The sequence below is a fragment of the Euleptes europaea genome, chromosome 16 (genome assembly GCF_029931775.1).
Source record: "Euleptes europaea isolate rEulEur1 chromosome 16, rEulEur1.hap1, whole genome shotgun sequence".
Classification (NCBI taxonomy): Eukaryota; Metazoa; Chordata; class Lepidosauria; order Squamata; family Sphaerodactylidae; genus Euleptes; species Euleptes europaea.
In genome coordinates this window covers 49328745-49352005 of record NC_079327.1, presented here as the reverse complement: position 1 = coordinate 49352005, position 23261 = coordinate 49328745, and the positions used below count along the sequence as shown (strand labels likewise).

The 23261-nt window shown below is 44.7% G+C and overlaps 1 protein-coding gene across 1 annotated transcript in view; it reads right to left on the bottom strand.

Moving 5' to 3' along the window:
• Positions 1–14423, bottom strand: part of PDK3 (pyruvate dehydrogenase kinase 3) — a 64879-nt gene extending 50456 nt beyond the window's left edge. Inside the window, exon 1 of the mRNA XM_056861752.1 lies at positions 14307–14423. Within this exon, the coding sequence (XP_056717730.1) occupies positions 14307–14412 (106 nt within the window). The 5' untranslated portion in view covers positions 14413–14423. The remainder of the gene's footprint in view (positions 1–14306) is intronic.
• Positions 14424–23261: the final 8838 nt, after the last annotated feature.

Here is a 23261-nt window from a genome sequence, read left to right as displayed (position 1 = left end):
GAAAGCTTCCATGGCATAAGCAGGTGTTTGAACCTGGGTCTCCCAGATCACAGTCCAAACTCTAGCCACTATACCAAGCTGGCTCTCAGTAAGGAGCAATACTGTTAAGAGAGTCATTATCAGTACTATACACATTATTGTTGCTCTCTCTGATTCACCATGCTTGTCAAGGGCACAGCAAAGGAGAGCAAGTCAATCAGGTCATACATTTACAGTCTTCTTTCAAAAGTAACACGAAACCGCACAAGGAGCAAATGTAGAGTAGTTTTGTGGCTTCGGCTTAGAAAGTAACATATCTGACCAGCATATCACACTGCACAAGACAAGATAAATGGCACATTTATTGATTTCTCCATTTCAAGAAATTAAATAGCAACAGTGCTTGAAATACCAAGAACATGATCCAGGCAGGGCTCAGTATTGATTAAACCCACTGATTTCATTGGGCTTAGGTATATCTATCTCTGGACTAGATTGTATCCTAAGTATATAGCCTGCTATCCCCAATCTGTCCTTGCCTTAGTAAACTAATAACCTACTAAACGTCAATCCAATATGCTCAAAATGTTCCTAGCGGTACTTTAAATAAACGTTGCTATAGGAGTCACTGTTACAAAATGTGGTCAGGAAGCAAAGGCAGGACAAGATAAAGCTAAATCCAGACAAGACAGAGATAATGCTGGAGCAGTGGAGTCTGATCTGGAGAACTGGATTTGTTTCCCCACTCCTACACACGAAGCCAGCTGGGTGACGTTGGGCTAGTCACACTCTCTCAGCCCCACATACCTCACAGGGTGTCTGTTGTGGGGAGGGAAGGCGATTGTAAGCCGGTTTGAATCGCCCTTAAGTGGTAGAGAAAGTCGGCATATAAAAACCAACTCTTCTTCGTCTTCTGGTCAGGATGGCTGGTGTTCTAAGAAGGACTGAATCCACTTATCCTAGATGGAGTGCCACTGACTTTTTCTAAGCAAGTTAAGAACTTAGGGGTGCTCATGGACCCTGCCTTGCTCTTTGAAAAGCTGTTTGGCATGGGGCCAGGATCTTCTTTTATCAGCTGATTTACCAGCTCCCTCATCACCTAGACACAGCTGATCTGGCCACACTGATCCATGCTTCTATAACCTCATGGCTGGATTACTGCAATGCACTATGTGGGGCTACCCTTAAAGAAACCTGGAAGCCACAACTGGTTCAGAATGCGGCAGCTCAACTACTGGCAGGATTACTTGGAATATATGTTGGCCATTTTGAAACAGCTACATTGGCTGCCAGTCTATTTCCAAGTTAAATTCAAGGTGCTGATTATGACCTTTAAAGCCCTTCACAACCTGGGACCCATATATTTGAAGGACTGCACAGAGAACCTGCAAAGACTTGAGGGAGCATGTTGTTATGCCCTTCCCACACTATTTCCTCTTTCCCTCCTCCTGGCGGATCCCATATCCTTAACCTTCCTTGCTTCCTTCTCTCCTTCCCACCTGCCACCCAACCTACCTACCTACCTTTAATCTGCCCCCCCATCTTCAGTTATTATTTACTTTATTTATACCCTACCTTACGCCACAATGGGGACCAAAAGCAGCTTACATCACTGTCCTCTTCTCCATTTAACTTGGGCGAGTCAAGGGGTCCCCAACCTTTTTGAGCCTGCAAGCACATTTGGAATTCTGACAAAGCATAGTGGGTGCAGCAACAAAATGGTTGCCACAGGAGGCGGAGTCAGCCACAAATTGATTGCCACAGCTTAACTTCAGTAACACAGTGGAGATCCTTGTGCTGTGGTGGCAGCTGATGCCAAAACAACTTTTTAAAAAATCTGCACAGCCAATCAAATCTTCCATAGCAAATCAGAAGCCTTGCCGGGCACAAGTCCAACAGGCCCCACTCACTTCCTAAAAACACTTGGCAGCTACCAGAAAAGGTGTTGGTGGGTGCCATAGAACCCAGGGGAACAACGTTGGAGACCCCAGAGCTGGTCACACATTCTCAGCCTAAGGCCACACAGTGAGCTTCCACAGCAGATTGGTGATTCAAACCTAAGTCTCCCAGATGCTAGTCACAAGAACAAGATGAACCTATACCATTTTTTCCCACAACAAGCCCAGGATACACACTGTTATTTACACAATCTGACTGCTCATTGACATATGCTATTCACCCTTTTATAAACACAAAAACTCAATCATCTAGAGAGTATAGAATAGATTTTGTTGCTGTTCACTACACATTTGAGTGTGAAGCTTTGTTTCTAGCTGATGACTTTGATTTTGAGAACACAACGGAGGTAATTTCAAAACTAGAACAAAAGAGGAACTGTATTTTTATTGCTTTTCCTTTACTCAGGACAGACATTCAGACTGCAATCCAATACATTAATCCACGAAAAAAGCTTCATTCGTTTTGCTGCAATTATTTTGGAATGTAAGGATTAAGTAGAATCAAAAGGACTCCAAACAGAATATGCTCAAGAGTTATTTTCAAATCACGTAATTTCTACAAAATGTCCAGTTAATTTAATCCATAGTATGTATTGTACACTGGTAAATTTTGGAAGAAAAAGATCAACAGAAATAAGTATATTGTAAAGTCAATTATTTCAAGCCAGTTATTTAGGAACAGTCTCAGAAATGTCTTATTCAGTTCTATGAGATCTCAGCAGGGCTCTGGCCGTATCCTCCCTAACACAGCGAAAAAAAGAAAAATGGAACTAAACATGTCCAAGTTGTTTGTGAGTTGCAATGCAACATGAAATGCTGAAGGTGGGAATAACTTAGATTCTTAAATAATTGTTTGGAACTTTTTGAAAAATCTTTTTCCAAAACCCATGTTTGTGTGTGCCCTGCACTATAACCCCTGCCATTCCATTCCTCACTTCCTCCTTTTTTCACCATATTTAATCATTACATGCCAATCAAATTTAAACACAAATTAGTGAGAAGCTAGTGAGAACATAAAAACATTAAAACACTTGCACAATTAAAAAGAACATTTAACATATAAAATAATTCAATAAAAACACAAACTATACCAGAACCAGGGAGAGGGCCAATGATGGTTACTGGGGTTATGCCAAACGAAACTAGAAAAGTCTTCACCTGCTGGTGAAAGACACCAATAAAGGGAGACAGACAAATCTCCCTCAGGAGGGACTTCCACAGTTTTGGTGTCATGACCGAGAAAGCCTTTCTCAGGCTGCCACTCATCTGGCCCAGGGGTCCCAACGTGGTGCCCATGGGCACCATGGTGCCCACCAACACCTTTCCTGCTGTGCACCAAGCATTTTTTCTTTATTATTAAGTTCATATGGCCAAAGATCTTGAGCATGAAGAATACATAAAAGATCAAACAACATTAAAACATGATAAAATCTTAAAGGACTTAGAACATTATCATATTACAAATATAAACAATGAAATATGATAAATACGGGCTCTGACTCACTTCTAGCCCATTTTTGTGGGTGCGACTAGGGAGTCCGGGGCTGGTAGGGCCGCGAGGAGGCAAGCAGGCATCGGAAAGCTCATGTACGCTCAATAACTAATGCTGCTAGGATTAATGCAAATGCACTCCTAAGGCTTTTTTATTCAAAAGGTGGCCAATATTCAAAAGGTGGCCTGCAGCCATAGAGGCTTTTAATGCAAAAAATAATCCCTCAGGTTCTGTTTGGGCCAGGAATTTGGATAGGTGGAGTTTCAGAGTATTTGGTCCACACAGTTCTCCAGTTCCTATGGAAGTTGGCAAGAGTCCCTAGTGTGTTGCAGGAACAGCACTTTGGGTGGCGTTTGCACAGCGCTCATTTGAGTCTAGGGCAGGGGTCGGCAAACTCATTAGTCAAAAGAGCCAAATATCAACAGTACAACAACTGAGATTTCTTTTGAGAGCCAAATTTCTTAAACTTAAACTATATAGGTAGGTACACTGTTTATTAACTTAATAAACTTTAATTAAAGTTTTAAGTCTTAATTAAGCTATAGGTACACTGAATAAAACTTGATATCATACTTAATAGTGATCTTATTTATTGATAAAAATTAAATTGTAAGTCCCTGCCATTTCCCCCTCCCCGTCCGGAGTCCTCGTCTGGTCTACCGCCATAAAAGCCTATTGGCTGAGTCCCATTGGGAGGCCAGGTCTACCCATTGGCTTTCTTGGCAGTAGACCTGGCCTCCGCAGGCCCTTAGAAGCCAATTGGTAGACCTGGCCTCTGAAGAGGGATTTTCCCCCCTCCTCAGAGTCCAGGTCTACCGCCAAGAAAACCAGTGGGTAGACATGGCCTCCCAATGGGACTCAGCCGGAGGCCAGGTCTACCAAAGGAAGCCCACCCCGCCCAACAGCTGATGGGGGGGGGGGGCAGGAACCGCCGAGCCGCCCACCCAGCAATTGCGCGGCTAGAGGGGAGGGGAGGCTTTAGGGCAAGGGAAAGGGGGACCCGGCCATTCTCCATGGCGGGGGGGGGGGGGTGAGACAGCGCGCCCGCTCGCCCACTCTCTCTTTCTCTCAGGCGTGCCGGTTCCGCAGCCCGGCTGACGGCGCGAGCAGGTGCAAGAGCAGGGGCTCCGAACCAAGTTCCAAGAGCCGCACTCAACGGGCCAAAGAGCCGCAGTTTGCAGACCCCTGGTCTAGGGCTTGGGTTGCTGCTTTTAAGTTGAGAATGAAGGTTCTTTTTGCGGTACCCAATAACTATGGGGGACTTTTGCACCTCTTAAAGGAAGACAATTTTAGAAGTGCCAGGGTAAAGTGCATAGATGATAACAGATGATAATTTTCCCTTACAACCCTCAGGAATATGGATATCCAGGAAGTGCTGAAGTTGATTAATACGAGGGGGATAGACCTTGACCAAGCTAGTACATTGAGTCGGGCAAGGAGAGTGTGCTCGACTTTTGCACAAGGAATTTCTCCTCCAATTACCCTCCCTTCATATTTGAAGTTCATAGAATAGAACCATAGAATCATAGAGTTGGAAGGGACCACCAGGGTCATCAAGTCCAACCCCCTGCACAATGCAGGAAATTCACAACTACCTCCCCCCCACACCTAGTGACCAGAAGATGGCCAAGATGGCCAAGTTCCTCACAATCCCTAGTCATAGGCGCACTTTTATGCTCGCCAGATTAAATGCCCTGACAGCAGAACTGAGAGGATGATTTGGTAAGATTCCATTCTCAGATCGCTTCTGTGGTTGCGTATCAGGGGCAATAGAGACGATAGACCACCGGTTTCTATTCTGTGATAAATGGATTGCACCCAGGGCTATCTGGATTGCTCTTATTTTATCTAAATATCTGACCCAGAAATAACTTGATGTGTTGCAAAGGTTTCTTTAAAGTTATGTTAAAATGATTTTATTGCTGATTATATACAATTGGATGGGTCTATGTATTTATTTTATTATGTGCTAACTGGAGCTATTGTAGGCCCAGTGCTGAATAGGTAGCCATGCCTGGCAAACAATCCTGTTAACCGGTATGCACCCATACCCCTCCCCCAAGACCAGAGTCCGATTATGCTTTAGTGAATAACACACAGAGTCTTTGCTGGAGAAAACTGGCCACAACTTTATTGGTTACATAATTAGGCATTGGCGTAGCATGGGGCAGGATCCAGGCATCTGATGACTCGACTGTCAGCTGAAAACCTCTTACAACCCAGCCCTGGGATGGCAGTATGTGGGACCCACGTGGAGGGAAGCCTGCTGTGTGGTCCACTGCCACTTGGCTAGGAGGCCAAACCTGCAGCCCCCGAGCTGGGCTTGGACCAAACAAAGCCTCCCCCAAACCCCCTTATTAGAGTCTCCATCGTGGGGAAAAGGGGATGCGCAGGCAGGCTTTAGCCCCAGACTGGATCAGGCCCCATGCCCAAACTGCCTACCACTAAAACTGTGCCAAGAAAACAAATACCGTATATACTCGCGTATAAGCCGAGTTTTTCAGCCCCAAAAATGGGCTGAAAAAGCCGGCCTCGGCTTATACGCGGGTCAATACGGGGGGAGGGAGGGAGGAGGGAGGAAGAAGGGAGGGGGGAAACTTACCACCGTCGTCGCCGCCGCCGGGCCCGTGCCGCTTCCTGCCGCCGGGAGTGGCCTGGGGCAGCCTCCTGAAGCTGCAGGAAGGCTGCCCCGGCCCCCCCGGCCCCCGCCGCCATTTTTCCCGGGCGGGAGGGGCCATGGGCAGCCTCCTGCAGCCGCAGGAAGGCTGCCCCGACCCTTCCCGCCCCCGCCGCCATTTTTCCCGGGCGGGAGGGGCCTTGGGCAGCCTCCTGCAGCCGCAGGATGGCTGCCCAAGGCCCCCCCCGCCCCCCGCCGCCATTTTTTTCGGGCGGGAGGGACCTTGGGCAGCCTCCTGCAGCCGCAGGATGGCTGCCCCGGCCCTTCCCGCCCCCCCCGCCATTTTTTTCGGGCGGGAGGGGCCTTGGGCAGCCTCCTGCAGTTGCAGGATGGCTGCCCAAGGCCCCCCGCCGCCATTTTTCCCGGGCGGGAGGGGCCTTGGGCAGCCTCCTGCAGCCGCAGGATGGCTGCCCCGCCCCCCCCGCCATTTTTCCCGGGCGGGAGGGGCCTTGGGCCGCCTCCTGCAGCCGCAGAAAGGCTGCTCCGGGTCCCCCTGGGCCTCGCCGCCGCTTCATCCCGCCGGGAGCGGCCTGGGGCAGCCTCCTGCTGTCGCAGGAAGGCTGCCCAGGCCCCCCGGGCCGCGCCGCCGCCAGACCCTCGCCGCTGGAGAGCCCTGTCAGGTAAGCCTGTGGGGGGGGGGAGGGGTTATAAGCCGACCCTCGGCTTATACGCGGGTGCCTAATTTTTCCCCATTTTTGGGGAGAAATTAGGCACCTCGGCTTATACGCGGGTCGGCTTATACAGGGGTATATACGGTAACCAGCAGAGACTTACCCCAATGATTTTAATTAATAAAGGGGTGAAACAGGCATGTTTATTGGCACCTCATCTCTTTAATCTTTTTGTAAACGTTTTTGCCCCTTTTTTGTCCACTGTGGATGGCCACAGCCCCAGATTAGGAACTGTACATATTCCCTTATTACTTTATGCTGATGATGCGGTTCATTTATCTTCTTCCCGTGTGGGCCTTAAACGTTTATTATATTGCTGCTGCAATTATTGTATAGCCAACCATCTAGAGTTAAATTATGGAAAGTCCAAAATAATGGTCTTCTCCAAATCTTGAAATGTTTTTAACTGGAAAATTAGGGGACATTTCTTGGAACAGGTTAAATTCTTTAAATATCTTGGGGTTCATTACCAATATAACGCTACCTGGACTCATCACAGGAAAAGGGCCATTAACACAGCCAAGGTAAATAGTACAGCAATCTCCAAATTTTATTTTTCTGGAAGAGGAAATCAGTATATTCTGGTAGCTTTAAAAGTCTCTAATGCCAAAATAGGGACACAATTACTTTATGGTGCCCCTATATGGATCCAAGCATCTGATAAATCCATAGAACAACCTCAATCATACTGGTTCTTGTAGGTTATCCGGGCTGTGTAACCGTGGTCTTGGAATTTTCTTTCCTGACGTTTCGCCAGCAACTGTGGCAGGCATCTTCAGAGTAGTAACACTGAAGGACAGTGTCTCTCAGTGTCAAGGGTGTAGGAAGAGTAATATATAGTCAGAAAGGGGTTGGGTTTGAGCTGAGTATTGTCCTGCAAAAGTATTGTCCTGTAAGTATCAAGATAATGTGCTAATGAGGGTATGGTATGTTAATATGGAACCATTGTATCCTGAAGTGATCTGTTAATGTGTGTAATCCAAAACTAATCTGTATGGCTATTGTTGAATGTTGTCTTTGTCTGGAGGTTTTTCAGGGCAGGAAGCCAAGCCTTATTCATTCTTAAACTCTCCTCTTTTCTGTTAAAGTTGTGCTGATGTTTATGAATTTCAGCACAACTTTAACAGAAAAGAGGAGAGTTTAAGAATGAATAAGGCTTGGCTTCCTGCCCTGAAAAACCTCCAGACAAAGACAACATTCAACAATAGCCATACAGATTAGTTTTGGATTACACACATTAACAGATCACTTCAGGATACAATGGTTCCATATTAACATACCATACCCTCATTAGCACATTATCTTGATACTTACAGGACAATACTTTTGCAGGACAATACTCAGCTCAAACCCAACCCCTTTCTGACTATATATTACTCTTCCTACACCCTTGACACTGAGAGACACTGTCCTTCAGTGTTACTACTCTGAAGATGCCTGCCACAGTTGCTGGCGAAACGTCAGGAAAGAAAATTCCAAGACCACGGTTACACAGCCCGGATAACCTACAAGAACCAATGAACTCTGACCGTGAAAGCCTTTGACAATATCACAATCATACTTTTTGAGAAAAGTTTTTGGAGTACCACCATGTGTTCCCTATGCGGCTCTTTGCCTAGGATAGAATCTAATAATAACTAAAATGTGGCTTATTACTATTAAGTATTGGCTTCGCCTTCTGTTCCACTCAAATCCTTCTAGTTATGTGTTTCAATTCCTCTTAGACTCTAACGACTCGAACTGGATCTCTTACATAGAATCAAAAATAAGGTCCATCGGCATCACTATAGAGTTCCTTTTTCTACTTACTGAATCTGCGGCCTTTTCAATTATAAGAGCCAATTTACTTCAACATGAGCTCCATTTATTATGAGTCTGCTACTAAGACATGCTCACCTCTCCACCATGGAATATTCCCTAAATCTGGTGAAACTGCCACATATTTATATCAACTGTATACTCCAGAAATGCGCAGGGCTTTTTCTCTAGCCAGACTTAATGTATTACCATCAGCCTAACTAACTGGCCATTATACTGGTGTCCCCCTTCCCGATAGACTGTGTCCTTGCTCTATGGAAGAGACGGAAACTATTCAACATGTTCTTCTTCGGTGCCCTCTGTATCACAGATTATGATTAAAACTCTTAAATACTAGTCTGATTCAGTTGGAGGGATTTTCTAACTGTTCAAAGGTTCTCACCCTTCTTAATAACCAGGACCCTAAAATCATAGAAATTGTGGCTAATTTTTTGTTGGTGTGATGGCAATTCGCTCTTCCTTTTAATAAATTATGTTATGTCCTTACTGTACTTGGATGAATGTTGGATATGCCAATAAAGGTATCTGAACTGAACTGAAATAACCAGCAGAATATAGGGAGGGTGGGTGGGACAAGCTTAAGTGAAGAACTGAGCAGGAGGAGAAGGAGGCCAGCTTTATATCCCCGGCCGGCGGACCTGAGTGAAAACCTCAGGTCCAGTTGCAAGCCAGCCGGGAGGCAGCAATACTGGTGGGCCCTGATTGGCCTGTTTGGATAAAGTGGGCGGGGCAAGTATGGCCACCATTAGCTCTGCTGCTGCCAGCCCTAACAGAGGGCTCCCCACTGTGCTGCGAGTCGCGTCTGCAGACAGGAGATCCCCTTGACCTCCTTGGAAGCTCAGGAAGCTAAACTACGCTTGTTGTCTCTAAACTACACTTGGCCCTCTTGCCTCCAAACCACGATTAAACTATGGTTTCAAATTATGGATGAAATAATAAACTACAATTTGCCATGAAAGTTGAAGTGATTAATTTCCAAAAGGGGAAAGGAAGGAGGAGAGAGAATATGCAAGCCTGAGAATTTTCAAGGCTCATTCCCATAACAATCAGTGCATGGCTTTTTGTTGCATATGACAGGCAACCATGACATCCATGGTGAAATATGAAAAACTGAATTCCTGCTAGATCAATACATGGACTGATGGGGCTTTTATTCTGACGTCATATTACTGTTTTGGTTTGTGTGTATATAGGGTATATTTTAAAACCAAATAACTACACATATTTCCCACCATCAAGTATTTGCTACTTTTGTGTTCACACAAGAAACACATTGTGGATATTCACTGGAAGCATACTGTCAGGCACCGGCCTGTTGTTCAGAGGCTTGCCAGGTGCTAGCCCCAAGGTCGCTATGTTGTTGGTACATCGTCTGTATTGTTATGTCTGTGCTCCGTCCTATTCTGGAAACTTGGCCCTGGGAAGAAGGGGCCTATCTGAGTTGCCGTGGCAACCAAGTGCCGTTCCGAAAGTCTGCTTTCTATTATATTTCCTGCACCCTCAGTAATTCCCCATTAGACTCGTTGCTTTTTCCCAAGTCACTTTCTGCTTACCACTGTGCTTATTTTCTCAATAAACAACTTCCTATGGAAAACCTGCCTAGGAGTTCGTTTGTGGGATTTAGGTGGTGACCCAGAGCTGACATTACGAGTCTAATCGTCTCTATTGCCCCTGATACGCAACCACCAAAGTTATTCATGATTGTTCCAATCTTTGGAAGTCACTTTGCAGCCGCTGCATACTTGTCCTGCATTTTCAGGAACCTGTTTTGCCACAAATTTAAAGTTTGCCTCAATCCCAAATCCTCCTAAGCGTCCTCTTGGTCAATTTCACATGATGCTTGCAGTCATCCCTGAGCAGAGCTGGGCTGATTCCCTCCCCCCTTGGTCAGTTTCACAGCAGGAGTTTTCTTAGGATCCTTGCAGTGCAATAGCCAGAAACTAATTGGTGGTGGGTTCCTTCTCTGCTTTGGCTGTAAAATGGTCACTCAGTTAATTACAAATTCAAGAAGCCGGCTGCAGGGCTGGCGGGGGCAGATGATGTATTTCAAAAAATGCACTACAGCCAATCACAAAGCAACGCTGTCAGGTGGGAGGGAGTCAGAAGCACCGTGTGGGGATGCAAAAAGCCCCCATGCATAGAGTTTTGAGAATCTGGATCAGAAAACTGTGCATCTGGAGAGCGGAAAACCGAACGCAAACTTCCCAAGTATAAATGGTCTAAATGTGGAACTTTCTGCCCTGAAAGTCTGAAGATGCTACTATATAATCTTCCCCAAAGAACGAATGACCTTTGTAAATGTTTTGAAGGGCAATATATTAGAAGGGGATTCTTACAGGCATATGTTTTGTGGTAACTTGATGAAAAATCTATGTATATATATTTACTGAAGTTACTCAGGCATGGTCTTTGCCGCTTGGTTGGTCATTCAAGAAGAACACCTTGTCCAAGCTGCATAAAACCTGCTTCCAATTCAATCAAGACATGGTTAGTAAGTCTGAGTAGATGGCTCAGAACCATGCTGCACTGTAATCTATGCAACATGCACTTGTAAGTACCTTTGCTGTTTCCAAGGTTGTTCCTTTGTGATTAATCTGGATGTAAAGCCTAGAAGAATGTTCCTTCGAAATAACTCTGCACTATTTCCCAGTGCCATTGTAAAATAACTGACGAACCAGTTCTTAAACAATTCATTCTAACTGAATAACTTCCTCCTCCCTTTATCTGTTAGAAAATATTTTGACCACCTTTTCGATGTGCCAAATCTGAATGGCATATTCTATAAAGATGAACTATTCAGAATTTCCTCTGGTAGCTCTTCAAAGTCAAGTATTTTTCCGAACTGGTGCAAGACTTATTTGGGCTAGCCTTTAAACAAACAGATTATGGAACCACAGAATTATTTGAAATCTACAATCTTATACCTTTAAACATTTTATCTGTTTTACACACTGCTACCCAACACAGGCTGATAATCCTAAAGCCCACTCTGTCTTTCAGGGCATCATCATAAATTATAGCAACAATTTCCAATCAGTTTATAGGAGGGTTACCCAAACAGAGGCTGCACTTGCCTTAGAAACTGGTAGGAACTTCATATATCCTTGCCTTTAGTAAGCTAGGCTTCCTAGACAGCTAGCAAAAGGCCACCTAACCTACCACTAAGTTGGTTACATTCAGTTCTCATTGCACATATTGAAGGCCCAGTTGTTTCTCATCTCACTGCACATTATGTTTTTCCTTCTATACCAACATCTCTAGAATCCTTTTCGGAGGTCATTTTAGTGGGTAGTGCAGCTTCTCTTGCCAATGCAGTAAAAATCTATATGCACAGAAAGTTGTGTGCATTATCCAAACTGTCAAAAACTAAAACAAAGGTTGGTTTCATAATTTCCACAGACCATCAAACATAACAGTGAATTTCTAAGCAGAGTTGCCCTACAAGGGTTCCTATAGGGTTTAGAGGGATTGAGTGGCGATGAAAAAGAAGAAGAAGGGGCTGTGGCTCAGTGGTAGAGCATCTGCTTGGCATGCAGGTCCCAGGTTCAATCCCCGCATCTCCAGTTAAAGGGACTAGGTGAGTAGGTGATGTGAAAGACCTCTGCCTGAGACCCTGGAGAGCCAATGCTGGTCTGAGTAGACTATACTGACTTTGATGGACCAAGGGTCTGATTCAGTATAAGGCAGCTTCATGTGTTCAAGAAGAACAAGAGTTGGTTTTTATATGCCTACTTTCTCTACCTTTTAAGGAGAATAAAACTGGCTTACAATCTCCTGAGAGAGTTTGGAGAGAATGGTGACTAGTCCAAGGTCACCCAGCTGGTTTCATGTGTAGGAGTGGGGAAACCAACCCTGCTCAAGTGGAGCAGCAGGGAATCAAACCCAGGTCACCAGATTAGAGTCCACTGCTCTTAACCACTATACCACACTGGACTTTGCTAGACAAGAGTGTAGCAGTATAGACTGGGCCAGAGAGTTGTGGAAGCACCAGAGGAATGTAAGGGGGGAAAGGAACTTTAGGAAGGGACAAAGAAATACAATAGAATTAGCTTTACAGAAAGATGCAATATTGCTCCTATTCTATGGTAACTGTCCCAAGGAACTTTAATAAGAGCCCTCTCATCCTATGGGAATCTACACTTTTGGGAAAATATTCCAAATAGGGAGGAAGGAAGCCCATGACTCAGTTCAAGGAATCCAGGTTTGCATTATTTAAATAAATAATTACTGCTTCAGTTCCAACTTTTTCTTCTCATCTGCCATGACATCCAAATTGCACAAGCATGGTTCATGCCAATCTCCAAACCATGTTTTACAGTCCCACTTCAATCCATGGTTTTAAATCACAGGTTGGTGATTAGCAGTAACTGTACTGCCCAATCAGGCAACATAACAAACTATGGTTATCAGAAACCCAGAAAAAAAAGGGGGGGTGTCACACTAGATTGGGGAATGACTCCAATCCTCTGGCATTTAAAGGACCAGAATATACCATGTGAACGGAACCACAGAAGCTGGCCACCTTTTTCAGACAGGACCCCTCTCCCACTAACAATTGCACATTGCAGTGATTAGAATGTCAGAATGTTTGATATTCAAATTAAAGTCAATGCATTTACCTGGGCTGAATAAAGACCTTGCAGTCATGGCCCATTACCAATGCTGATTTCTCCACACCCATCTCTCCCCTGGACATCACAGACTCTTCTGCATATCACACCTAATCCCATCAAGCCTGCTATTCACATTGACATACTGTTCCTCTACTTAAAGACCGATGGATTCACATTCTAGCTGTATCTGAAGAAGTGAGCTGTGGCTCACGAAAGCTCACACCCTGCCAGAAAACATCTTTGTTAGCCTTTAGGGTGCTCCTGGACTCTTGCTCTTTTCTACTACTGCAGATCTGAAGAAGTGAGCTGTGGCTCACGAAAGCTCCTACCCTGCCAGGAAATATTCTTGTTAGTCTTTAAGGTGCTGCTGGACTCTTGCCCTTTTCTACTACTGCAGGCAGACTAACACTTCGAAGGGAGCTGTGGCTCACGAAAGCTCACACCCTGCCAGAAAATATTTTTGCGAGTCTTTAAGGTGCTACTGGACTCTTGCCCTTTTTGACTAGAATGTCAGAGTTAGGATCTGGGAGGCCCAGGTTCACCCCCCACCCACACCCACACTGGCAAGAAGCTTGCTGTGTGACCTTGAGCCGGTCACTCTAAGCTTCACAGGGTTGTGGCCTGGATAAAAATAAAAGAACGCAAAACAACGTGTTCCGTCCTGCGCTCCTTGGAGGAAATAGGGAATAAAAGGCGCTACAATAACACCCACAGGTGTCACCCCTCCCCCCAGTGGAGAAAAGCCCCCCTGGGTGGGACTTCTGCCTAGCCCCACAGCTGTTAAAGGAAAGAGAAGCCACGCCCCCAACTTCCTTAGCGGTAGATCCCCACTCAAGCCCTCTTTTTAGGGGAGGCTCCCCACGGGGCCTCGGCCGCCTCTTTCCTCAGCAGGCCCCGCTGGATTGTTCGCCCTGGAAGCCCCCGCGGCTTCTCCCGTTTCGGCACCCCCACCTGGATCCCCCTCCCCCCGGTCTCTTCTTCAGCCCCCCCCCCACAGGAAAGGCGAGGGGGGGGAAGAGATGCGGAGGGGGGAAGAGATGCGGAGGGGGGGGCTTGTTTGCGCCACACACACACACACACACACACCCCGTCACTCACCGAAGTCCAGGAACTGCTTGATCGAGAGCGGCGACGGGGAAAAGCGGGAATAGTACTCGATCTGCTTGGGGATGGGGCTCTTCAGAAGCGCCCCGCACAGCCGCATGGTGGGCTGAGGGAGGGACGGAGGGCGGAGGGAAGGAGCGCGGGCCGGCCGAGCAACCGCCTGGCGCGTGAGGGGACTCACGCACACAAACGGCCCTGGGCGGGGGGAGGGGCGGGCGCGGCCCTGAGGCGCCTGTCACCACCGCCCAGCGCCCGGCGGCCAGGCCAGTGGGCGGCAGCGGCGGCCGCCCCCTCTCGCGGAAAGCGGCCGGCACCGACCCCCCTGCAAGCAGCAACCCGACTCGTCCCCGCCAGCGCCCGCCTCCCGGACCGACGCGGCCTCCTGATTGGGTACAAAACAGCCGGCGTCCCCCACCGCCCCGCCCGCCCTTTCCGTCGCTCGCCCGCCGTCACCATGGCGACCGAAGGTGCGCGCGGGCGCCGGAAGGGGTCCTCCGGAAATCCGGCCTCACCCCGGGGCCTACAGGAGGACCGGAAGGAAACGGGCGTGGAAGGTTTGGCCGTGGGTTGGTTGCCGCTCTGTGGGCGCGCGTTCCCCCCCCCCCGAGTCTCAAAACTCTGCATGGGGGTGGGGGGGTTATTTTTGAGTTGTAAGGATTTGGATGGGGGGAAGGCGCACCTAGGGAGGGGCGACGCCAAGGCAAAACCTCTACCTGCATCGGTGGCCTTCGAGGCGCCTGCATGGCCCTCTGGAAATGTACTCCGAGGCCGCCCAGGAGCCTCCTGAGGCACAACATTGGGTGAAGACGCACGGTGGCTTGAGCCTCCTTTCTCCCCTGTTCCAGCCAGGATGCAGCCAGGATCGAACGCACGGCCGTGCGTTCAATCCTGGCTGCATCCTGGCTGGAACAGGGGAGAAAGGAGGCTCAAGCGGCCGTGCGTCTTCGGCCAATGTTGCACAGAAAGGAGAGCAAGTGAACAACGCGCAGGCCAAAGGAGCGGGGAAGATTCCCCCAAGCGGTCATTACTGCGCCTTACATAAATTTCGGCTTTGCTGCACCAGAGACCTGGGCAGTCCGCAGTTGCCGGGGTTCCCCCCGTTATTAATACTATTTATTGGTTCTCATAGGTTATCCGGGCTGTGTGACCGTGGTCTTGGTATTTTCTTTCCTGACGTTTCGCCAGCAGCTGTGGCCGGCATCTTCAGAGGAGTAACACTGAAGGACTGTCCTTCAGTGTTACTCCTCTGAAGATGCCGGCCACAGCTGCTGGCGAAACGTCAGGAAAGAAAATACCAAGACCACGGTCACACAGCCCGGATAACCTACAAGAACCGATGAACTCTGACCGTGAAAGCCTTCGACAATACTATTTATTCCCAACAGAGTCCAAATACATACGATGCGCCTCTCAAATCAATGCATGTTAGTGTTCTCGGTTCTGGGTGGAAGGGCCTCTTGTCAATCGCGGGTATTACCATCACGTGCCCGGGGAGGCAGGACCAAATCTTTTTTTCTTCCGCTTCCCGTCTCCCTGGGCGGGAAACCCAGTTTCCGTCCTGACTTGGTTAGGGTGGCAGCTTCGCTATTGAACTCCGTCTAATTGGAATCTTTCCTTGTGTATTTCTGGCTGTGTCTTCCCCATTTCCTTACACTCGTTTGTCTTGTCCCCCCTCGTTACCGCCCGCCGGCCGCGGCCGCCTTTCTTATGCCTCAACCTTTCCTGCCTTTCATCTCTCCCCCCCCCCACTTCGCCCCGCTGGGCAAGATGGTGGACGGCAGGAGAGACTCTGATTCGGACCTTTTGTCCAAGGAGGACCACGACTCAGCCCTCGTCGCCTCGACAGTGTGACGTCGTAGGGAGAACGCTAACGGGCGGAGCGGCGGCTCCACGGCATGCGGCGTCGAAGGGCCAACCGCAGCAAAGAAGGCGGTCTTGGATGAGCCGCCTCATAATGGCGCGAAGAGCGGCGAAGAGCACAAAACGGTACCTAGTGCACCCGCTGTCCCAAGGAACCCACTGATGGAAGGCACCTCATCTGTGATCAAACCACAACAGGGGGGTAATGTATTTCAGAATGAGCCTGAGGCTCCTGTTACGCGGAGCGAAATGCTTGCCTTATTTAATGGTGTTTTAGACAAACAGGCTCAAATGATGAATGCCTTTAGGGACTCCATTGCTCCTATTATACAGGGCAACGATCCAAGTCACCCTCATTCCACCCCACAGCAGGGCCCAGGGGAATCAAGAAGGGCGTACTGGCTCACATTGGCACACCAAAGCGGCCCTAAAAGCTCAATTTTCCTCTCAACCCCTTCAGCCTGCAGAAGACTACTCTTCAGTAGTTTCTGATGCAGAGAGCAGAGAAGAAGGAATTTGATTCCAACGAGGACACCCCAATTTTGTTAGAGGAGCAACATCCTTGCCTTTTCCTGGCAGAGGATTTCCAAGGGTTACTAAACAAGGCCCTGATAGCCCTGGACCTTAACAAGGACCCAGATCCCGTAACCGAGGACAAACCCAAATCCAGGAAAAAGGGAACCAAGGAATTCTTCCCAAGTACTAAACCACGTATCTGGGAAATTCCCTTTCTGGAATTATTTGAGACTCAGGTGCAAGCCGAACTTGCACTCAGGTGCAAGCCTTTGGCCAATAGGCAGTTCCCCGCTAGCACTAAAAAGCTTTACACCATGGTACCACAGGCCATGGCTCTTTTCCAACTGCCCCTCATAGACACTCCTGTAGCAGTGGTTCACTCCCCGGACCTTCCCTCTGAGGATGGGGTGGGGACTATTAGGGATCTGCTAGACAGTAAAGGAAATCCTATCCAAGAAAGTCCACGAGGCTTCTGCTTTGGCCATACAAGCCTCCTCAGCAACTTCAATTATGGCCAGAGCCTCAATAGTATGGCTCAGAAAAATCATACAGCTTTACACCAGGGACAATCCTAAACTTTCAGAAGGGCTTAACAGGCTCCTCAAGGCCTCGGCCTTCAAGAGACTTCCGGTAAAGTTGCTGACCGAAGCACAGTGTCTTCCCGGGTGCTCCCGGCGGAGAACCAAGAAACATCTAAAAATCGGGGGGGGGGGCAGTGCCCCCCCCATTCCTAAACAGTGGAACGGGTGATAGGAATGCTCCTGCTGCCAAAGAAGAGCGGTTTGACTCCTGAATTCTCCGAGAGTGCTTTTTTAAGACTCCCGGAGATTCGGATGCTTGTCCCGTCGGCTTGAGGGGATTTTCATCGCCGCAGACGTATCTTTGGAATAAGGCTTCGCTCTCCCCTACTCAATACCATCTAAGCAACAACATCTAAGAAACGAAAGCCTCATCCTCCGAAATCTGAGTGAGTGCCAAAAAACCCTTTGTTACTCTGAAAAAATAAACGGAACTTGAGCAACAAACTGCTATGGATTTCTAGCTTCCCACCCTAAAATATAATTATATTGGACTTTGTTAAATCAACTGAATAAGACGGCAGGAGGTTTTCAACGCTATCTGAATATAGACTAAACAAATGAATTTTTGAAATGGCATACTAACCTCCAATAAAAATGCTGGGATTATCGGGAGAGAAGGAGGAAGTCCAAGAAGTCCCACCCTTAGTAAATGGCCTCCATCGCTAAGACTTTCGGTTATGTTGCAAGATAGAGGCACCCTGCAATTAGCGTGGACAGAGAATACCGGCTGCAAAGCGACACCGTAGGACCGGAAGTGCGTTTCCCTGTGTAACAGGTATTACCATCCTGCTTGATCATAGAAAGGAGATGACAGAAGGTCTGCGGTACTTCCTATTTCCTGTCCTGGGAGCCGACCTAGAGAGTCCTAATATTCTATGGTGCCTTAATATTAAAAACTTGCTTTTTACTACAAATTAGAAGGCCAAAAAACAAGAAAGAAAGGCGAATTAGCTGGGAGACTATATTGGAATTAATCTATTGAAGGATTAAAAGATTGGAGACCTGCCTTTATACCAAGGTTATTGCTAGTTTTTTTATGTCTGCTCCACGGCAACGCTCTGGATCATTCCATAGCCCTGCATTGCCAAAACCCTCTACAGATACAATAATGGAGAAACAAGACAAAAAGATGCAAGACCTCTTAGCCAAACAAACTGACACTTTTACTAAACAAATGGAACAGATGTCTAAACAACAAGAAAAGCAAATGAACCAGATATTGTTACAAAAGAAGTGATGGAGGTGAAGACAGGTTATTTCACTGCAAGCTGATATGAAGACTATGGATGCCTCAGTAAAGAAAATGACTGAAGAACATAAAGAAGTGAGGAAAAAAGTTGAAGGACATGAAAAACAACTGGAAAAACTGCAAATACAGGAGGAAACCACGAAAGATCAACCGCAATGATGGACTTGAAAGTCAGAGAATCTAACCTATGCTTGAGAAACTTGCCTGAAATTGTGGTGCAACGAGAGAATCACTGGTGAAGACATTAGCTGACTTATTTCACATTGAAGAACAAGAATTAGACCATGCAATTAATAAAATCTATAGAATGCCCTTGCCTTCTAAATTGAAGAGAGCAAAAGCAAGAGATGTCATGATATCCTTTTATGATGCCAGGATGAAAGACACAATTATGCAACAACACTACAGAGACCCAATTGTTTTGGAAGGCAATGCATTAATACTACTCAAGGACATACCAAGACACCTGATGACTAAAAGGAATATGTTTAAAGACTTTACAGCATCTTTGAGGAAAAGTGGAATAAGATACAGATGGTTAATACCACAAGGACTAACATTGACCTTCAAAGAAGTGAAATATACCATCACTACAATGGAAGATGTTGGGAAATTTCTGAGGAAATATAGAAAGGACCTTAAAAGGTCTTACACCAGACCAAAAGCAAGACTCAAGTCAAGAAGAAGAGGATGACTCAGAGAAAGAAGCAGTAGGTGGACTATAAATTACATTTTAATATTCTGACAGTATGGCTAAAGTTATTTTGTGGAATGTGAATGGTTTAAATGAAAAGGTGAAAAGAGGACGGATTTTTAAATTTTTACAAAAACAAAGGTACTCTTTAATATGTTTGCAGAAAACTCACATTGCTAGGAAAGACAAGAAATACCTAGAACGAAACTCCTTGGGGCAAATCTTCATCTCTTCATCAAATACAAAAACTAAAGGAGTAGCTATTTATGCACATGCTTCATTTGCTCCAGAACTTGTATATAAAGACAAAGAGGGCAGAATACTTATAATTAGAGCCAAAATATTAGGCCAAAAAACATTGGTGGTAGGGATCTACACACCTAATGAGGGAAAAGTACAATTCTATAAGCAGCTACATGATATTTTACTGCAACATGCAGAAGAACAAATTTTATTAATGGGTGACTTTAATGGAGTTATAGATTGTGCGATTGACAAAAAATCAAAGGCCAAAGATGATAAGGAAGGTTGCCTTCCTAAGACTTTTTTTCAACTTACTGAGGAATTTAAAATACAAGACATTTGGGGAACAATGAATACGTCATCGAAAGAATACACCTTGTATTCTGCAAGACACGATTCACACTCCCGTATTGATATGATATGGGCAAGTAGAACTATATTTACACAATTACGTAAGGTGCAAGTTATACCTAGAACTTTTTCAGATCATAACCCGGTTTCCTTTGAATGGGACAACAGAGAAGCATTCAGATGGAAATTAAATGATAAACTTTTACAAGGATAATATAAAAAAGAAGTTCATACTCTTATTAAAGACTTTTTTGAGATCAATATGAATGGAGAAACTAGCTTAAATATAATTTGGGATGATTTTAAAGCTGTGCTGAGGATTTATGATTCAGAAGAATACTGCATGGAGGAAAAAACAATTACAACAAACAAATGATATACTATGGGAATTACAAAATTTAGAACAACAACTTATTTTGGAATCTACAGAAGATCAAAGGAAATATATTTTGACAAAAATCAAGATTGTTAAACATCAACTTAACCTGGTGGTAATGGAATAAATGAATAAAAATGAAATATGTGAAGCAGAGATATTTTGAACATGCAAATCATCCAGGTAAACATTTGGCCAGTCAATTGAGAGACTCCAAGCAGAAGAAGATAATCAGTAAAATACAGACTGACAAAGGACCGGTTTATTCTACAATAGATATGCAGAAAGAATTTGTATCATTTTACACTAGACTGTATCAAAAAGATATCATTTCAGAAAAAATGGATAAATATTTGCAAATGGTAAATATCAACAAGTTAACCTCCGCACAACATAAAGTTATGGATGCCCCAATTACAACAACAGAAATGAAAGAAGCAATATCTAAACAAAAGACAGATAAAACACCTGGCCCAGATGGAATTACAGCTTTGTTTTATAGGTTGTTTAAAGATGATTTGAAGAACCCTCTTTTGAAGGTGTGCAATACGATATTAGATACGGGACTCTCTCCTGAGACGTGGTCTCATGCATTCATATCTTTAATTCATAAAACGGAAAGACCTGGGAAAAGTAATTATAAACCAAAAATAATTATAGACCAATCTCTTTGCTGAACGTGGATTACAAGATGTACGCTTCTATATTATCGAATCGTTTAAAGCAACTTATTACAACTTTGATTTATGAAGACCAAGTGGGCTTTGTTCCTGGAAGACAGATTAAAGACAATATGAGGATTTTATTAGATGCACTGGAATATTATGAACAAAATAATCAACATAAAGCAGCTTTTATCTTTTTGGATGCTGAGAAAGCGTTTGACATGGTTTCTTGGGATTATATGAAAAAAGTTTTGGAAAAAATGAATTTTGGCGTAAGATTTCGGACAGGTATCGATGCTATTTATAGCAAGCAAAAAGCCAAAATATTAGTAAATGAATCCATGTCAGATAATTGTGAAATACAAAACGGAACTAGACAAGGATGCCCGCTGTCTCCTTTGCTTTTTATTTTGACTTTGGAAACTTTATGTTGTAAGATACGTGATACAGATGCAATCCACGGTCTTAAAGTAAACAAACAAGAATTCACAGTGAGAGCTTTTGCTGATGATTTATTACTTATTTTGAATGACCTGAATCAATCTCTCAAAAGAAGAACAAAATGACTATAAATATTTCAAGATTGGAGAAAACAAATAAAGTGAAATATCTAGGTATTTGGATCACAAATAAAAGTAAAGACCTTAGTTAATAATTATGTTAAGTAATGGGAACTAGTTAAAAAAGATTTGATATTGTGGTTTAATAAAAGTATTTCTTTTCTGGGTCGTATTTCAATAATACAAATGAATATTTTACCAAGACTGTTGTTTTTGTTTCAGAATTTACTAATTGTTACACAAACAAAATATTTTGATGTGTGGAGGAAAGGTTGAATTTTATATGGCAAGGGAAAAAACCTAGAATAGCCTATAAATATCTAGTGGACTCCAAAGAAAGAGGAGGATTTGCTCTTCCTAACTTTAAACTGTATGTGGAAGCATCGGCTTTGGTATGCTAAAGGACTGGATACAACTAAAGAACACATGTTTATTGGACTTAGAAGGTTTTGATAATAGATTCGGGTGGCATGGTTATTTATACGGCTTTTCAACATCATATTGTAAAATCTGCTTTGATAAAAACTTGGTTAAGGTATAAGCATCTTTTAGAAACCAGAACACCTCTATGGATCTCTACACAAGAAATGTTAACGTTATAACCATTGAGACCATCCCAGTTTGTAACTTACCAAGAACCTCTGACATGGCAAGATAATAAATGTGCCCTGAAAGAACATGACGATTTAAAAGAACATTTGACTTGGTTTCAATATCATCAAGTCAAATCGGTATATCTACAGGACAAGAAAGTAGGTTTTAACAAAGATAAATCAACTTTACAACAAATGTTATTGGAAAATAACGAACATTTAATTTCAAAGATGTACAAGGTCCTGCTGATATTATATACAGAGCAAGAACAAATAAAACCTACGATGATAACTTGGGCACAGACTTTGGGATACAATATTCCTTTGATTAGGTGGGAAAGACTGTGGCAACTCAGCTAATTTTCTACACTGCTGGTGGACATGCCCAAAAGTTAGTTTATTTTGGGACAAGATCTTGCGAGAGAGAATTAATCACGCAATACAAAGTCCCTCATGATGCCTTAATTGTTCTGCTAGGAAAATTTGATATCCAACAACTCTCTACCCAAAAAAGGGAACTGATTTCAATACTGCTACTGGCAGCAAAATTTCTGATTGCATCATACTGGAAAAAAGCAAAGATGCCTTCTACTGGACAGTGGTATGAGAAGGTGTGGAACCTTTTAATTTTAGATAAGGTATCTTCACAACTCAAAGTAATAAATAACTTATCTTACTCTACAAACTTTTTAAATAGATGGCTGCCTTTTCTAGAATATGTGGAAAAGGGGGCATCAAGAAGTAAACAATGCCCATGAAAATATAGTATGATTTGCATTTATTAAGTTCTGCTAAGTGGTATGATTTCTGTAAAAAGCATCAATGTATTATATTGGAACATATATTGGAACCGGGTATTGAATCATATCAACTGTGCAATGTTTAACCTACTGTTATATTTTTATTTTGTTGTTGATGATGTTATTATAAAATATACTTAAAATAAAGAGTTTTTTTAAAAAAAACATAGGAAAAATCTTTTATCAGTTTCACCAATATCCTTTTTTGTGGTTAAAATACTGATTTTTGCACCAGTAATAATACACATAAACTGCTTCAGAAACGTCCTCTGCCCTTTCCTTTGAGCAGCAGCAAGGACCCAAGTTTCAGAAAAGGGTAGGAAGGAGACATCTCAGTCACCACAATCGCTCTGGGTGGGGAAGAGGAAGAGCAGTCCTCATTGGGTCATTTGGGCTTTTCCCACCACCACCACCAGCAGTGCTGTATCAAGCAACCAAGTACAATTTAAGTAGATCTTAAA